General features: G+C 44.0%; 1 protein-coding gene across 7 annotated transcripts; it reads left to right on the top strand.

Annotated features, from left to right (window-relative positions):
• Nucleotides 1-966: 966 nt before the first annotated feature.
• LOC132868728 (vascular endothelial zinc finger 1) lies at nt 967-18,119 on the top strand. Of its 7 annotated transcripts, none has more exons than XM_060901845.1 (10): nt 967-2,080; nt 2,219-2,364; nt 4,168-4,229; nt 6,455-6,837; nt 7,057-7,122; nt 7,208-7,572; nt 10,209-10,272; nt 12,668-12,839; nt 16,753-17,145; nt 17,263-18,119. In XM_060901845.1, the coding sequence occupies exons 1-9, from the start codon at nt 2,048-2,050 to the stop codon at nt 17,076-17,078; spliced, it is 1,617 nt and encodes a 538-aa protein (XP_060757828.1). In that variant the 5' UTR covers nt 967-2,047; the 3' UTR covers nt 17,079-17,145; nt 17,263-18,119. The 7 variants fall into 7 exon arrangements, with proteins under 7 accessions (XP_060757828.1, XP_060757827.1, XP_060757826.1 ...); XM_060901844.1 differs by having other exon boundaries at nt 969-2,080; nt 2,204-2,364; nt 6,455-6,828; XM_060901843.1 differs by having other exon boundaries at nt 969-2,080; nt 2,204-2,364.
• The last annotated feature ends 352 nt before the right edge of the window (nt 18,120-18,471 follow it).

Raw genomic sequence — 18,471 nt, 5'->3', positions numbered from 1 at the left:
ACACATAGACACAGACAACCATTCACACTCACATTCACACCTATGGTCAATTTAGAGTCACCAGTTAACCTAACCTGCATGTCTTTGGACTGTGGGGGAAACCGGAGGAAACCCACACGGACACGGGGAGAACATGCAAACTCCGCACAGAAAGGCCCTCGCCGGTCACGGGGCTCGAACCCGGATCTTCTTGCTGTGAGGCGACAGTGCTAACCACTACACCACCGTGCCGCCCGAGGTGACAACCTAGTTTTAAAAAAGGTTAGAAAAATTACAGTGGGCGATTTTCTTATATTCTTATGCACCCATGCAAGGATGATGCAAAGTATTACACCATGTCTAGTGTGCCTTACTGAGCCTTGTTCCCTGTCCTTGTTGATCTCCTGGTTTTTCGACTCCTGTTTCTCGTCCATTGATCTTGTATAGTTTTGCCTCTGATATTCTGTCCGCGCCTCGATCACGACTTTGCCTGCTGTTTGCCTGTTGTGTGCGTTTCACGCACTTTATGCTCATATCGCTCTGTGTATTATTTAACATATCCGGACTTACACCCGCCTCTCCCGCACACACTCTGACAAACTGGGTTTTCGCGCCCAAACCGCAGGAAGTCAAGGTTATAGAAACCCTAATGCGGTTGAGGTGACGATCTAGTTTTAGAAAATGTTAGAAAAATTACAGTGAGTGCTTTTCTAATATTCTTATCCGACAAAGGGGGGGGGGGGGGTCACAGGTACCCCAGGACCCCCTCCTCCTCCTAGCTACGCCCCTGCTTAATAAGTGTCTGTTTTTGTCTAAAATCAGACATGATCAGTTATATTTCTGCTGTTTTCTGACACTGAACCGTGACTCCATGGAAAGTGTCCATGAGAAACACTACGTGGCATACTGTTTAGTGCAGTAGTATGCAGGTTTGGACCGACTGAACGGATCGTTACCTTTAAGGACCTGCGACATTTTTTTTTTCTTGTACACACAACCGTCCGGCTTTGAGCTGCCACGGAAACGACTTGTGACGGGTTTTGTTCCCAAACAGCGAGCTAATGTTTTATATTTAGGTATCGAGATTTCGTTTGGGATTTTGCGTCGGCCAAATAATACTTGTCTGGTCTGTGAGGGGGAGGGAGAGAGAGAGAGAGAACACGACAGAGCTTGGGAGGAAAACACACACACACACACACCGGGCCGGAGGAGGGGACGAGGACAGAGAGGGGGGAGTTCACTCCAAATGCTATCCCTTTAAAACAAGGGGGACACGGCGGTGGGGGAAGAGAGCGATAGCGGCGCGGAGAAGACGGGATAAAAAAAGAAAAGGGAAGAAAGAGCGAGGGCGGGAGGGAGAGCGAGTTACAAGGGAAAAAAAAGAAAGATGTCATCCTGTCGATTGAAATGCCGAGGCGGAGCCATGGACCGCGACCGACGAAGCGACTCAGCAGGCAGGGATGAGATTTAACGCAACACCGAGGCTCGCTCACACACAGGCCCAGAAGGCGAAACGTTAGCTACAATAAAATAGGTTGATTATTATATATATATTTTTCCTCCCATCCTGACCGACTGCTGAGTACAAACCAACGTCAAACTCTTTCTCTTTCTTTTTAAACGTTGGTTCTTCTGCATGAATTATTTGCACATAACTGTCTGTCTGTCTTTATTTATATATATATATAAGCCACTATTCCAACAACAACAACAAAAGCATTACATGTAATGTATGATATATAAAGCATGACAAAAAGAAGTGTTTTGTTTTTAACCCGTGAATGTGCGTTTTAGAAAATTGAGACTTTTTTTTTCAACTCAGTCTCCAGATTGTCATTTTAAAATCCAGTGACGTGTTGTTTTGTAAATCACATCTGTGAGCCGGTTTTAAACCAGACTGCATCGCTGTTCCTGGGTTACTTTTGCGCCTGATTTTTTTAAAAAAAAAAAGCACAATCAGTGGAAACCTTCTTTTTAAAGAATTCACTTCAAGGGAGATCAATACCTCAGACGTAACAGATTCGAGTGTCGTCATAAAGACGTCATTTCCGTCATCGATTCCTTCAAGATGGACGCTGCTTGGAGCAATTTCCTCTTTCAGGTAAAATGCTGACTGAGTGTGTGAGAAGTGTAGCGTGTGTCGGGATCACTAGAGAGTCGGTTTCAAAAAGAAAAATGAAGAGAGAGTTTTACAATGTGCTGTTTTTGCGTCTGCTAACTCCAGACCCCGCCTTCACAGTCCCAAACTGAGAGCACTCTCCAATCAGATCTTCTGCCGGAGCTCACGGATGCGCCTCCGGATCCGCCTCCTGAGCACATAGCCCCGCCCCCATCTACAGTGGACACAGCGGCGTTGAATGAGGAGCCAGAGCCAGGTGAGGTGAGGTGAGGTGAGGGAGGGGACACAGCCAGGGCCAGGGCCCGGTCACTGGCCCCCTACTGTGCACCAAGTCTTTCTCACTCATATATATGACATAAGTGTTTTACCTCTCATATTTTTCATACACACTATATCTGGTACATGGAGAACCAAAACTGAGATGTCGCTCGTGATGAAATCGATGAATTATTTTGATAAATTTGGATACTTTTTTTGTTTCTGAATGTGTCTATGTAATAAAAAAAAAATAACATCACATGTTGGTTTGAAGATATGAAGTTTATCTTTTTGTGTTGGAAAATACAGGGTGTTTCAAAAAATTTGAGATGTAAATATCCCAGAAACTACATCCATCCAACCATCCATTATCTGTAGCTGCTTATCCTGTTCTACAGGGTCGCAGGCAAGCTGGAGCCTATCCCAACTGACTATGGGCGAGAGGCGGGATACACCCTGGACAAGTCGCCAGGTCATCACAGGGCTGAGACAGAGACAAACAACCATTCACACCTACGGTCAATTTAGAGCCACCAATTAACCTAACCTGCATGTCTTTGGACTTTAGGGGAAACCGGAGCACCCGGAGGAAACCCATGCAGACACGCTGAGAACATGCAAACTCTACACAGAAAGGCCCTCGTCGGCTACTGGGCTCGAACCTTCTTGCTGTGAAGATGTCAGTGCGAACCACTACACCACCACCTCTTTGGGCATACAGTGTCCATCCATCCATTATCTGTAGCCGCTTATCCTGTTCTACAGAGTCGCAGGCAAGCTGGAGCCTATCCCAGCTGACTATGGGCGAGAGGCGGGGTACACCCTGGACAAGTCGCCAGGTCATCACAGGGCTGACATAGAGACAAACAACCATTCACACTCGCATTAGCCTAACCTGCATGTCTTTGGACTGTGGGGGAAACCGGAGCACCCGGAGGAAACCCGCACAGACACGGGGAGAACATGCAAACTCCACACAGAAAGACCTTCGCCAGCCGCTGGGCTCGAACCCAGGACCTTCTTGCTGTGAGGCGACGGTGCTAACCACTACACCACCGTGCCGCCCGCAGAAACTACATAGTCGAGGCAAATGAAACTGAACAGGCTTAACGTTAAGCAATATAAGATTTATTCCTCAAAATTTGAATGAGAAATTCAAAGGGATGTGGATTCCATGAACGATTTCATTCATTTTCAATATGCGCACCGCCTGAGACACACACACACACACACAGACAGCCTTCCTCTTTGAACTTTTTGTACCACGTCCAAATCTGTATTGCAGTTGGTGCATTTTTAGAGAATTCTCTCATAAATGCATGCTGCGCAGTCTTGTTCGAGCGTACTCTAACACACAAAACGCCTTTTCTTCTCCAGTGAATGGCGTTTCTGTACCTAAAAAGATAAAAACATATAAAATTTTGACCTGTTTTCACAGATGCTGTTAAAATTTAAGGTCAATTGAATGAGAATTTGCAAAGTTATTAGATTGTGAAATATCAGTTTTTTTGAAACACCCTGTACATCGTGGATCTGAGTGACATTTTTTTCTCATATTTCACTCCAATCACTGCAAAAATTGATACCATAGCAAGTGAAAAATATCTTGAAAATACAGTAGTTGAAACGATCTAGCATTTCTTATTAGAAGAATACAAGACACCAGTTCTGAGATTATTAAACCTGGTTCTAGATTGCAAGCAGCTTATTCTAAGATGTCTTATCAAGTAAAAATATCTGTCCGTGCAGCAAGATAATTTCACTAGTATTAAGGAATTTTCTCCTCAAATTCAGTTTTCAATTTTTTGCAGTGATGACGTCACTCCCAGTGTTTTCCCGCTGACTAGACGCGCGTCGTCAAGATGGCCACCTGGTTCAAAATTAAAATTCTTTTTATTAATGGGTGTATTTTTTTTTGTGTGTGTGTGTGTGTCCATATACTATAAAAACACTACACAGTGGTATGAAGATATGCAGTTTATCATCTCGTGTTGCACAATAGTTTCACTTGCTCACATGTTCACCACTCCAAGATAAGCTTTTTATATCTTTGTGCAACCATGTAATATCATATATATATATCTATCTATCTGGAAATCATGCTTTCAGAAAAGATGTTTTCATGTTTTGCTCTATTAATTGTAATAATTAATTGTAATGCGCCGGGCATATAGGACAAAAATAGGTCCGAATTGGGATATTTTGATAATCTTTCTCTAACTTGTTCAGAACTTTATATTTTTAATATTTGTATAGAAAAATCACAAACACTGTTGTAGAGTAAAAATAACTTTAGTAATCAAAAAGCATCCAAAAAAAACAATACAACGGGTCTTGTCAATGAGAACCTGTCTATAAACATGAATCACTAGTACTTGAAAACACCATGGGTCTATACATTCCAAGTAACTGGGTACCATTTTTATGATGGTCTTTGGTATGACCCACCCCTGAATAGAACTCGCGATCTCCCGATCGAGAGGCGGACACGCTAACCACTAGGCCAACTCACGGTAATGTGCCATGTAAGGTACATAAAAGGAGGTGTTTATGACAAGTAGTGTACGTCATAAGGCACAGCGGTAAAAGATTTCATGATGTACATGACTCGTCCAAGGGCACTGAAGGGGTTAAACATAATACAGTGTGTCCCAAAAGTCTCCATTCATAGGTGATGGTTGGATCAACAGTTCCTGGGTTCTCGGCTCGGTCGCCGTGGATCCCCAGATCTCACTCCACTTAATTTATACTTGTGGGAGCACATGAGGATCATGGTGTACCAGGAAATGATACAGCACAAAGAATATTTAACGGAACATTTTGAAATACAATGACATGCATAATACCAGAGCTCATCGTGCGTGTGAGAGACAACTCCATCTGTGTATACAAAGGAATGGCAGTCATGTCGAGGATGTTTTATAAATAAAGTTACATTTTGCTAAAAGTATGAATTCCCCCCCATGTATGGAGACTTTTTGGACACCCTGTAGATTTTTTTTCCCAACATAACATCTCATTATCTCTAGCCGCTTTATCCTTCTACAGGGTCGCAGGCAAGCTGGAGCCTATCCCAGCTGACTACGGGCGAAAGGCGGGGTACACCCTGGACAAGTCGCCAGGTCATCACAGGGCTGGCACATAGACACAGACAACCATTCACACTCACATTCACACCTACGGTCAATTTAGAGTCACCAGTTAACCTAACCTGCATGTCTTTGGACTGTGGGGGAAACCGGAGCACCCGGAGGAAACCCACGCAGACACGGGGAGAACATGCAAACTCCGCACAGAAAGGCCCTCGCCGGCCACGGGGCTCGAACCCGGACCTTCTTGCTGTGAGGCGACAGCGCTAACCACTACACCACCGTGCCGCTCCAACATAACATATAAAATTTAACAATTGTCAGTGCTTGTATCAAGAGAACTGCCTATTAATATCAGATCTTTTATTTACACTATATGGCCACAAGTTTGTGGACACCAGACCATCGTACCCATATGTGCTTTTTAAACATACCGTTCCGGATTTAGTCCCCTTTTGCTGTTATAAAACGATCCACTGTTCTAGGAAGGATTTCCACTAGATTTTGGACCTGTGGGGATTTGTGCTCATCAGCTACTAGAGTGTTTGTGTGGATAGGGAAACGTGTCAAATGAGTAGGCCTGGGGTGCAGTCTACATTCAGTCCATCCCAAAGGTACTTAGTGGGGTTGAGACCAGCGCTCTGAGCAGGACACTCGAGTTCGTCCATCCCAGTGTTGGCAAACCATGTCTACATGGAGCTCGCTTTGTGCACAGGGGCATTGTCATGCTGGAGCATGTTTGGGCCCCTTTGTTCATCAGGGGTCCACAAACCTTTGGCTATATAGTGTATGCATACTTTTATTGTTTTTGTGATGATTTTGTGACGACACATTGCTACCTTATACAAAGCCATTTTACTTATTCTAAATGCAAACTAATGTGAATGCACGCAATAATTAAATGAGGGGATTCAGCACTCATAGCAGCAGTCAGTACTGTTGAAGTATAAGCACCTCAGCTGAGCAGTTTCCTGAATGAGAAGTGTTTTATGCTCTCTCTCTCTCTCAGTTAAGCCTGTGACTCGGCCTGCCCGGCCTGCTCATATCTGCTCCATATGCAACAAGCAGTTCAAGAACAGCTATAACTTGCGCCGCCACCAGTCGGTCCACACTGGAGTGAAAATGAAAGACCGAGCGGCTCGAGAGAAGGTGGACGCAGCGAAGGCGGGTCAGCGAGTGGAGAGGCAAACCATTCCTCTCTCCCTCCTTCAGCTCTCCATTCCTACCCCGATCACAGTGGCTACAGATCCCATGATCCACCCAACCCCCATCAGCAACCAACAGGTTGAGACAGTCGCTGTATCCATCACTCCAGCAACAGTTGCCATGACAGCAGCCCAGCCTCTCCCTGCTGCTGTAGTGGTGACTGGGACGATGGTGCAGGTTGGCTTGGTTTGTGTCTTCTTGGTCATTATTTTACCCATATACACTGCTGCTCCATCTTCTGCTTCTTCTCTATTTTAGTATCTTTACTTCTATTTGTCCATTTATCTCTCTGTTTTACCCATCTCATCTTCAGCGCAGAATAGCATCAAGTCGAAACAAGGTTGTATCAAAAGCCCCATAACCCCCAATATCAATGCATTACTGACCCATTGCCTCATTCTATAGATTGGATATTCACAGACACTGATGTCCGATGATGTGTGTTTGAAGTCAAAAGAAGATTATTTTCATGTATGAGAATTTTTTTTTCTTCTCAAAATTCACACACTGTCAAATATTTTGAAAGACTATAAATCTGTTCTTCATCCTCTTCTAGGCTGCACCAGCCAACAACACCGGAGAGAACCCCAGCCTTCCCAGCCCAATTCAGATCTCAATCCCAATCACAAACCCACACCCTATTCCTACTCCAAGTCCAAGCCCCAGCCCCAACCCCAACCCAAATCCAAACCCTAACCCAGTACGGAAGAACCATGCATGTGAGGCATGCGGGAAGGCTTTCAGGGACGTGTACCATCTGAATCGGCACCGGCTGTCCCACTCAGACGAGAAGCCGTACTCTTGTCCCATCTGCCAGCAGCGCTTTAAGAGGAAGGATCGGATGAGTTACCACGTCAGATCCCACCAGGGCGGAGTGGAGAAACCATACGTGTGTCCCCATTGTGCCAAGGGTTTCTCACGGTGAGGGGTCACACGACCGCAAAGTACTGTACATGGACACATGTCTGTAGCTCTACGTACCATCTGCAGTTGCTTTTATATGAACTCGTATAAATCTCTTATATTTACTCTAGTCTGTTGAGATCTGGTGACTGCGAAGGTCCTAAAATTGTACTCTTCAGACCATTCAGTGAGCCCTTGTGCCCTTCTGGATGGTGGTGGAGCAACATGTAACCCAAAGGGGACGAGTGGTCTAAAACCATGCTGGTGAAATGCCCTAAATTGTAACAGAACCATCAGTTTTCCTTTAATTTGTCACCCATCTGAACCATCCAAAGACAGTCTTGCCATGCGCAGTTTGTGTGAATCATCATATCTTTCATCAGTGCTCTGTATCTGACCACAGCACCTGTTGTAGCTGGATATTTAAAGGAGAACTGAAGTAATTTTTAAACTTGCTTTATTTCTTAATTAACGTGTTGTTCAATTGTGTTTTCGGTTTTGGTAACCTTATATCATGACTCGGATTGGCAACTAATTGCAATTAAATATTATACTTATCGGCCTATTCGGTTTTTAGCCGTGTTGAATTTCGTTCGTTTGGTCCACGGCAGGCGTCGCTTATCCGCGCGATCTTCACGAGACTTGTGCGAGACTTCGAAACGTGAAGTGTCAGCCAGGTGTCAGTGCCGCCATTTTGAAAACTGTTTTCCAAACGAAATATTGCACAAAAACGAGTTTAAATGACGATTACTGCCTACTTTTTCAAACTTTCCTGATTGCTATCAAAACAAACACAACTTCCGGCTTGATTACATCAGCATTCAAAAGAGGGCACGCGTGCCTTTTGACAGCGTTGGCAGATGTCGGTCACTTTGATTTCCGCTGTACGTTTTACTTCCGTCCTACGATGTCTCGCACAGGTCTCAACGAATCTCGTTTACGGCCCTTGCTTTGACATATGGACTGATGTATTACAGAGCATATTTCAAACACTCATAACTTGCTATAGCAGTGACAAAATAGCTATCAAATATGCATTCCGATATTAAATAAAATAAGAGAAGTACAATTTTGATAATAAAAAAATTTGCCTTCAGTTCTCCTTTAAGTTATTCCATGAAATCGAGTCGTACATGAGCTGATAGCCGACGAGACGCATAGAGACCGAGTTGGCTATAAACCATGTATGACGATATCGAATGGAATAACTGTTTTATTCTATGCACATTCAATGGATTTTGAGAAACTGGGCATGTTTATTTTATTTTTTGCAAATTCAAAAAATTAAAACTTTTCATACAAAACGCCCGACAAAGGGCGGCACGGTGGTGTAGTGGTTAGCACTGTCGCCTCACAGCAAGAAGGTCTGGGTTCGAGCCCCGTGGCCGGCAAGGGCCTTTCTGTGCGGAGTTTGCATGTTCTCCCCGTGTCCGTGTGGGTTTCCTCTGGGTGCTCCAGTTTCCCCCACAGTCCAAAGACATGCAGGTTAGGTTAACTGGTGACTCTAAATTGACCGTAGGTGTGAATGGTTGTCTGTGTCTATGTGTCAGCCCTGTGATGACCTGGCGACTTGTCCAGGGTGTACCCCGCCTTTCGCTCATAGTCAGCTGGGATAGGCTCCAGCTTGCCTGCGACCCTGTAGAACAGGATAAAGCGGCTACAGATAATGAGATGAGATGAGACGCCTGACAAAATAATTTCCGCTTAGAATGTAAACAAACTGGTGAAATGACGGTAGCAATTTGTGAAAAATGCTATAGTAATAATAATTCTTGAAAAATCAAAAAAAGATACATTCTTACCATCAAATACTTTCATTCCATATTTCGTTGCTTTTTGTATTTTTTGGGGTTTTGTTTTCAAGTAGAGTCCTCAGTTGGTCCAGCGACATAATCCGCCATTTTGTTTTTCTCTACTCACAGTATATGAGCTGATAGCATAGTAGTAGAGTAACCAATCGGAGTGCTCGATTGCTCCTATCCAGTGAATGTGGATAGAATAACTCTAGTTATTGGACTGTTTCTAAACCCAGCAGTTTAAAAACCTGATACACTTGTACCAGTACCATACACACTATCAGGTCAGAGTCACTACTGTGCTGAGAATGAGTCACTGTCCGAATAATATCTGGTCACTGGTGTTCATATGCTCACGACTGGGGCTTAGCAACAGATAGCACCAGATGGGCTATAGTCAGTAATTGAATACATCGCCTGCAGCGTGACCTATATGGGGCACCTAATACATGTACACGTACACACAAAGGTATTCACGTGATTCACTGTGCACTATCGGAGGATACTGTACTGTTCACTGTCGCCTATCACAGGAGACTAAAATACTGCTGTTTTACTGAAAGACAGTGAGATATGTCCTGATTACTAATTTAAGGCAGAAAATGGGTCAATGTGACAAGAGAAAAATGACCTTCATGCTGAATATATTTCCATCTATAGCTCACATTTAGAAACTCATACATCCTCGATGTACACTTGCATATGAAGACTGTAGTTGGATTTTTTTATTTATTTATTTTTTTTAAACCTGTTTACTTGCAGTTACACAGACATGGACAAAGGCACATTTACACACAGACCTTTATTGTGGTGCGTTCTGTGCTAAAGCTCACTCTGTCTTCTCCCTGTCCTCTCCAGGCCTGACCATCTTAACAGTCATGTGCGGCAGGTTCACTCCACAGAGAGACCCTTCAAGTGTCCGGTAACGTCAACACCTCCCCTCTTCTCTTTCTTTTCACTCTCTGTTTGTAGGCTTTGTAAATGTTGAAGGTTTTTCAGTCCTGTCTTACCTTGCTTTTTATAGCCTGTCATACATTTAACACTCTTCTTTCTTCCTGGTGTCTAACTGGTGACTCTAAATTGACCGTAGGTGTGAATGTGTGTGTGAATGGTTGTCTGTGTCTATGTGTCAGCCCTGTGATGACCTGGCGACTTGTCCAGGGTGTACCCCGCCTTTCGCCCGTAGTCAGCTGGGATAGGCTCCAGCTTGCCTGCGACCCTGTAGAACAGGATAAAGTGGCTAGAGATAACGAGATGAGATGAGATATGGGTCGAGGGGCGGCATGGTGGTGTAGTGGTTAGCACTGTCACCTCACAGCAAGAAGGTTCTGGGTTCGCGGCCGGCGAGGGCCTTTCTATGTGGAGTTTGCATGTTGTCTATGTGGGTTTCCTCCGGGTGCTCCGGTTTCCCCCAAAGACATGCAGGTTAGGCTAATTGGTGGCTGTAAATTGACCGTGACCGTGAGTGGTTGTTTGTCTCTATGTTTCAGCCCTGTGATGACCTGGTGACTTGTTCAGGGTGTACCCAGCCTCTCGCCCATAGTCAGCTGGGATAGGCTCCAGCTTGCCCGTAACCCTGTAAAACAGGATAAGCGGCTACAGGTAATGGATGGATGGATATGGGTTGTGTAAACATGAGATCATATCTTAACCGTTCTGAATGTGGCCTTATTCTGAATTTAGGATTTTTATCCCCTGCTGGCTGAAAGGCCCGAAGGGGGATTATGTCATGCCGATGTCCGTCCATCCATCCCAGGGAAGGGTACTCGCGTTCTGAAATCAACTCCTCTTGCAATTTTTGGAGGAATTTCACAAAACTTAACAGGATTCTTTGTTATATGTCGGTAATACACACATTGCACTTTCGTTCAATTCAGTGACATTTTACCAGAGTTATAGCCCTTGATTACCAAACATGTACTTTGACAATTCCATGAGGGCGTGCTTGCCTTCTGAAATGAATTCCTCTCACAATTCTTGGAGGAATTTCATGAAACTTAGCAAAAGGCTTTGTTATATGTTTGTCTCATCTCATTATCTCTAGCCACTTTATCCTGTTCTACAGGGTCGCAGGCGAGCTGGAGCCTATCCCAGCTGACTACGGGCGAAAGGCAGGGTACACCCTGGACAAGTCGCCAGGTCATCACAGGGCCGACACATAGACACAGACAACCATTCACACTCACATTCACACCTACGGTCAATTTAGAGCCACCAGTTAACCTAACCTGCATGTCTTTGGACTGTGGGGGAAACCGGAGCACCCGGAGGAAACCCACGCGGACACGGGGAGAACATGCAAACTCCACACAGAAAGGCCCTCACCGGCCACGGGGCTCGAACCCGGACCTTCTTGCTGTGAGGCGACCGCGCTAACCACTACACCACCGTGCCGCCCATTATATGTTTGTAATTCATATACTGCAATTTAGTTCAATTCGGTCAAATTTTTTCACAGTTAGGGCCCTTGATTACCAAAGTTTGACAATTTCATGAACGTGTACTTGTCTTCTGAAATCAACTCCTCTCACAAATTTTGCAGGAATTTTCCGAAACTTTGCAAAAGGCTTTGCTATATGTCGGTAATGCGCATATTACAATTTCGTTCAATTCAGTCACATTTAACCAGAGTTATGGCCCTTGATTACCAAACTTGTACTGTACTTCGATGATTCCTTGAGGGTGTATTAAATACTTATAGCGCAGATATAGTTGCCAGCGGGGGATATTGTGCTCTCAGAGCACTCTTGTCCATTTAAGACGTGGGATATGCCGAGATTATTCAGGTTTTAGGAGCATTCTGTGGACATGTATACAGTGCATTTGGAATGTGTCTCAATTGGGGTTTGTATGGACGTGTTTGACGCACGGCCTTTTGCTTGTGTACGGTCATTTCTGTGCCTTGTACACAAACCAACTAAACATTCGGAACATGTACGGCTGCATGTAAACGGGAATATTAGTCGGATGTTCATTTTCATAAGCCATGTAAACAGCTTAGTAGGAACACTGTCTTTCAGAGTAAGGGCAAAAACTGGAATATTTTGTGCATGTAAATATACTGACACTTTTCTGAATAACCAGAGCATATAACCAACGCTGCATTAGCCAGATGGAGTGTCTTCTTTTTTTTTTTTTTTAGGCCTAGCCTTTAAGCAGTGTTACTGCTCCATTTGTGTGTGTGTGTGTGTGTGTGTGTGTGTGTGTGTGTGTGTGTGTGTGAACTTACTGAAACTACATTTGCTGTAACATGTAAACAATGTGTTTAAGAAAGATACCGGATGAAGACGTGTTAACACTGTCATCACTTTCTGCAGACGTGCGAGTCTGCCTTTGCCACAAAGGACCGGCTGCGTGCTCATATGATCAGACACGAGGACAAAGTTCCCTGCCATATTTGTGGCAAACTGCTCTCTCCTGCTTACATCACGGATCATATGAGGGTCCACAACCAATCCCAGCATCATGTGTGCCACTTGTGCAACCGCAGTAAGTTTTAGCCTTGCAGATATTTCGAATTTGAATGACTTTAGCTTCTTTATGTGTTGGTTACTGCTCACTGTGGTCCCCTTTGTCCGGTCCCTACCTAAATATACATAAAGGAATTCAGAGGGTTCCCACACGTCCTGCAAAAACCTGGAAATGGAAAGTACCTGGAACTTCCTGGAAGCATTTGAAAGGCCCTAGGAAACTGTATTTCATAAAATTTGAGACATTTTAGCATATTTTCCTTAGCCAATATCTACATATACCGTGTATATACAACCCCAAATCAGAAAAAGTTGGGACGGTAAGGAAAATGCAAATAAAAAAGAAAGCGATTTTCTAAATTTACTTTGACTTGTATTTCATTGCAGACAGTATGAACCCAGGATATTTCATGTTTTGTCTGGTCAACTTCATTTCATTCCTGTGTTTCAGGGCTGCAACATCTCATCTCATCTCATTATCTCTAGCCGCTTTATCCTGTTCTATAGGGTCGCAGGCAAGCTGGAGCCTATCCCAACTGACTACGGGCGAAAGGCGGGGTACACCCTGGACAAGTCGCCAGGTCATCACAGGGCTGACACAGAGACACACACAACCAGTCACACTCACACCTACGGTCAATTTAGAGTCACCAGTTAACCTAACCTGCATGTCTTTGGACTGTGGGGGAAACCGGAGCACCCGGAGGAAACCCACGCGGACACGGGGAGAACATGCAAACTCCACACAGAAAGGCCCTCGCTGGCCCCGGGGCTCGAACCCAGGACCTTCTTGCTGTGAGGCGACAGCACTAACCACTACACCACCGTGCCGGGCTGCAACATATTCCAAAAAATGTTAGGATGGGGCAGTTTGGGGTTAGTAATGAGGTAAAAGAATTCAATAATGTTGAAACAGGTGATCAGTACAAAATCGGTATTCAGGAAAGGTCTAGTCATTGGGGAGCAAAACCGGGCCTAGGATCTGTAGTTCATCAGCAAATGCATGAGAAAATTATTGAAATTTTTAAAAACAATCTTCCTCGTGGGCAGCACGGTGGTGTAGCAGTTAGCGCTGTTGTCTCACAGCAAGGAGGTCCGGGTTTGAGCCCCGTGGCCGGCGAGGGCCTTTCTGTGCGGAGTTTGCATGTTCTCTTCGTGTCCGCATTGGTTTCCTCCGGGTGCCCCGGTTTCCCCCACAGTCCAAAGACATGCAGGTTAGGTTAACTGGTGACTCTAAATTGACCGTAGGTGTGAATGTGAGTGTGAATGGTTGTCTGTGTCTATGTGTCAGCCCTGTGATGACCTGGCGACTTGTCCAGGGTGTACCCCGCCTTTCGCCCGTAGTCAACTGGGATAGGCTCCTGCGACCCTGTAGAACAGGATAAAGCGGCTAGAGATAATGAGATGAGATGAGATGACTCTTCCTCATAGAAAGATACAAAGGGATTTGGATATTTCACCCTCTATGATGCATAACATCATTAAACTATTCAAGAAACCTGGAGGAATTTCAGTGCGTAAAGGGCAAGGGCACAAGCCTAAACTGAATACCTGTGATCTCCGATCCCTCAGATGGCACTGAATCAAGAACCGTCATTCATCTGTAGGTGATAGAACCACATGGGCTCTGGATTACTTTGGCAAACCTTTGTCAAGCACTACAGTACAGAGTTACATTCACAAATGTACTTTACTGTGCAAAAAGGGAGCCTTATGTTAACTGTGTCCAGAAGCACCGTCGACTTCTCTGGGCTCAGCGGCATCTGGGATGGACCATCACGCAGTGGAAATGTGTATTGTGGTCAGACGAATCAGTATTCCAGGTCTTTTTTTTTGGTAAGAAATGGACGCGTGTGGCATGGGCCAAAGACAAAAAGGACCATCCAGACTGTTATCAGCAACCAGCCAGGGTCTGTCATGGTATGGGGTTGTGTCGGTGCCTTTGGCAAAGGTAACTTAGGGTGTATTCAGACCAGGATAGTTCGATAGTTCACTTGCTTTGGTCCGAACCAAATGTTTTTTTTTATTTTTTCATTTTGGTGCGGTTCGCTTTCACACTGTACATTTTAGTAAGCGGACCAAAATCTGTCAACAAAGCCACGCGCCCTGAGGTCGTTCAGCTATTGGTCAGAGACGACACGCGCACAAAGCGTTAAGTTCAAAAGTAGTCATGGAGGCTTTCCGTGCTGTTATTCTTTTTAATGTCATCAAAGCTATATGTTTTTTCCAGTTTTTACTGTTTTCACGATTGTGCGATTACTATGCTGTTGTACAAGTAATTTATCAACGACGACGACAAAGGGCAAGGCGGCTACGGAGGATAGCGCTGATGAGCGCACATCATGTTGTGACAGTTCTGGCTCTTCACGCAATAGATGAATTTCTTTTTTGCGTCGCTAGTACCGCCACTTTTTGAAAGAATGTCCCTGATTTTAATGTAGGTCTGACGGAGTTTCTTCACTTTTAGCCGACATTGTTCTGGGGAGCGTGTGAACCCCTTCTTCATTTTCTCACTGAATACAGCAAACACGTCGGCATTTTTGTGTGTTCTCTCCAAAAGCTCAGATATGTGGACATCTGCCCATATAGCCACAAGGGTACGCGTTTCTTCCTCGGCCCACGTTTGTCCCCTACTCATTTTTTGTACTCGCCTACCACTGGTGACTGAACGACCCTTGACAACCGAAACAGTGTTTGCACTTTGCGGTGGAGTGTCAAGACTCTGTTTCCCATAATGCTCGACAAACGACGGAAGCTCCCGAGGTACAAAAAAGCAAAACTGTCAGATTAGGTCCGGTCTGTTTTCACACCTCCAAAAGATCCACACCAGGGTTCCTTTGGTCCGGACCGAGTCTGACCTTGCAGCTCGGTCTCGGTCCGCTTGTTTGGTCCGGACCAGAGTTCGGTGGTTTGTATTCAGACCAACCCAAAAGGTCCGGACCAAGGGAAATTTGGTTCGTTTGGTCGTTTGGTCCGGACCAAACATCGTAGGTGTGAATACGCCCTTACACTTTTGTGATGGCAGCACTAATGCAGAAAAGTACTTTGAGATTTTGATTAACGTGCTGCTTTCAAGACTACACCTCCAGGGATATTTCAACAAGACAAGACAAACTCACATTCTGCACACATTACAAAGGCATGGCTGTGGAAAAAGAGGGTGCCCCAATAAAGAATGTGTGGCAAATTATGAAACGAAAACTACGACAACGATGACCCTGTACTGTTGCACACCTTAAGATCTGTTTACAGAAAGAATGGGACAAAATGACACCTGAAACGCTTCATCACTTGGTGTCTTCAGTCCCTAAACATCTTTTAAGTGTTGTGAGAAGGAATGGAAACATTATAAAGTGGTAAATCCCAACTTTTTTGAAATGTTTTGCAAGAATGAAAGTTGAAATGTGTTTACATTGGGGGGGAAGAAAATTATTGAGGTAAAACAACAAATAATGCGTTGTTGTATTGCTTTCAGTGCAATACAGGTCAAAGGTTTTGTTTTTTTTTTAAATAAATCATTGTTTTTAGTTTTAATTTCAACATACTGTCCCAATTTTTTTCTGATTTTGGGTTGTACGTTAAATTACCTAGCTTTAGATTGAGGCCAGTCTCCCTAAATTTATTAATTTTACCTTTTTTTGCTCCTCAGAGAACTCCCATTTCGGAAATATCGCCTGCACTGGTTTTCTTCTTCTTCTTTTTTTTTTTTAACCAGCAATTAATTTTGTGAACTCTAATCTTGTTAGGTGATGTATTTTTAATAATGGCCACATATATCAGATGTCTCTCTGTGAATGATTTATAAGTCAAAGAATATGACCTATAAAATTCTTTACCAAAAAAGAGGAGATTTAATACATAATTCACTGTTCACATTTTACAACATTTAGATCCATTCTTTTCATCTGATCACAATTCTTATTGCACTCCAGGCTTCACCACACTGACGTACCTGCGCGTCCATGCTCAGAAACACCATGGGCAGGAGTGGAAAGAGAGCAGCATGGGCCGTGGCTCGGGGCCTGGTGGGGTGCTGTTGTGCCAACTGTGTGGGGTCCACTGCAAGACTCCCACCCAGCTCCAGGGCCACATGGCCACGCATGCCAACCAGGCAGACCCTACGGTACCTGACCCCATTAGCAGCAGCAGCACTTTAGCGGGCACAGTTTCCACAGCCACCCCCGTCTCCAGCCCTGCAGCCACTGTGGGCCTGCTGGTGACTGACTGCTCTAGCATCGCTGCTCAGAGCCACAGCTAACCCCAGGCTGTAGGGGCAGAGATGGGGAAGGGCAAGGGGGATAAATCACAGCAGCAAATAGGAACAGGTGATGTCTACGTTGCAAGAAATGTTCTGTTTGTTTTACATTATATGCACATTCCTTTTTAGGCTGTTTGTGTGTGTTTGAAATAATATATATATATTTTTAAATCTCTCTTTATAGGCTTTTACTTCAAATGAAAATGTTGCTCTGGAAATTTTGCATCCTCCTCCATCCATGCTGCCTCAGAGCCTGCAAGCAGTTAGCATGAGCTAACTGACTTTTTAACAGCACGTCTGAAAACTCAAGAAGTCACTCAGTTCAAGCGCTTACAGACTCCCAGCCAGTCCCACTGGTTGGTTTGCTCTACTTTAACTGTTCTACGAAGACGGACAGTTGGATTAAATGGTGCAATGCCTCCTAGTTACGTCGGTAGTTTCCCAAGGGAGAGGTTGTGATAAAATGAAGGCTGTCAAGTGTTGTCCCATTTTATTTATAACCCGTCTCTAGTGATCAGGAATCTAGAATGATGAGACTATGATTTTTAGCTATCCCAATTGATTCCCAGTATAAATTACCTTCAGTATTTCAACAAAACAGCCAAATAGGATCAGGTAACTCGTCCATATTCTAGCACATTTAAGATGCCTCTGTATAGGAGATCTGCAACTGTGAGAGAGGGGCTTAAAACGATGTTTCATTTCCTGCCATAAATTCCTGATGCCTGTAAACTGTTCATTTAGAGTTAAATGTACAACATAGGAGTCACTTGTATTGTTTGTGTGGATATATTGGACTATTGTTGAATCTCCTTTTTTCCAAGAAATCTCATTGATGTTAATTTATCTTTAAGCTTTTGACTAAGGATGTGAACTTTTCGATGTTGCTTGAGAAGCTGCATAATGCTCTATCCTTTAACCCATGTTTGTGTTTGAAGCTTTGTTGAACGCCAAATCTTCGTTGCTGTCGCTGTGACAATATCTAAATTAATCAATGTACAAATGACAAACGTGCACCTAATTATACTTACTTTAACTAAACCAGGTGATGCTCATCAATTATATTCAGTGGAAGAAGGATAAGCCCAGTGTCTTTGGGGTCTGCTTTTCTCATAAAGGTGATTTATACGCTGCCGTGCCTATATCTATATCTCTATATCAGAGGTGGACAGTAACGAAGTACATTTACTTGAGTACTGTACTTAAGTACACTTTTTGAGTATCTGTACTTTACTTGAGTTTTTAAAAAAAAATTTTTGTAAACTTATGACTTTAACTTCACTACATTTGAAAGGCAAATATCATACTTTTCACTCCACTACATACCCTTACGAAAATTAACCATGGTTTTACTAAAACTAACCATGGTTTTACCATGGTTTATAGTTATTCA

Source organism: Neoarius graeffei, chromosome 20, assembly GCF_027579695.1.
Source record: "Neoarius graeffei isolate fNeoGra1 chromosome 20, fNeoGra1.pri, whole genome shotgun sequence".
NCBI lineage: Eukaryota > Metazoa > Chordata > Actinopteri > Siluriformes > Ariidae > Neoarius > Neoarius graeffei.
This window is presented reverse-complemented; position numbering and strand designations above follow the sequence as displayed.

Bases quoted from the DNA above. Each gene is read 5' to 3' on its own strand.
- LOC132868728 (XM_060901843.1), top strand. From the start codon at position 2,048: ATGGACGCTGCTTGGAGCAATTTCCTCTTTCAG. The intron at 6,838-7,056 runs GTTTGTGTCTTC...CTCATTCTATAG, and splicing joins CGATGGTGCAGGTTGGCTTG to ATTGGATATTCACAGACACT. The intron at 7,123-7,207 runs GTATGAGAATTT...ATCCTCTTCTAG, and splicing joins CAAAAGAAGATTATTTTCAT to GCTGCACCAGCCAACAACAC.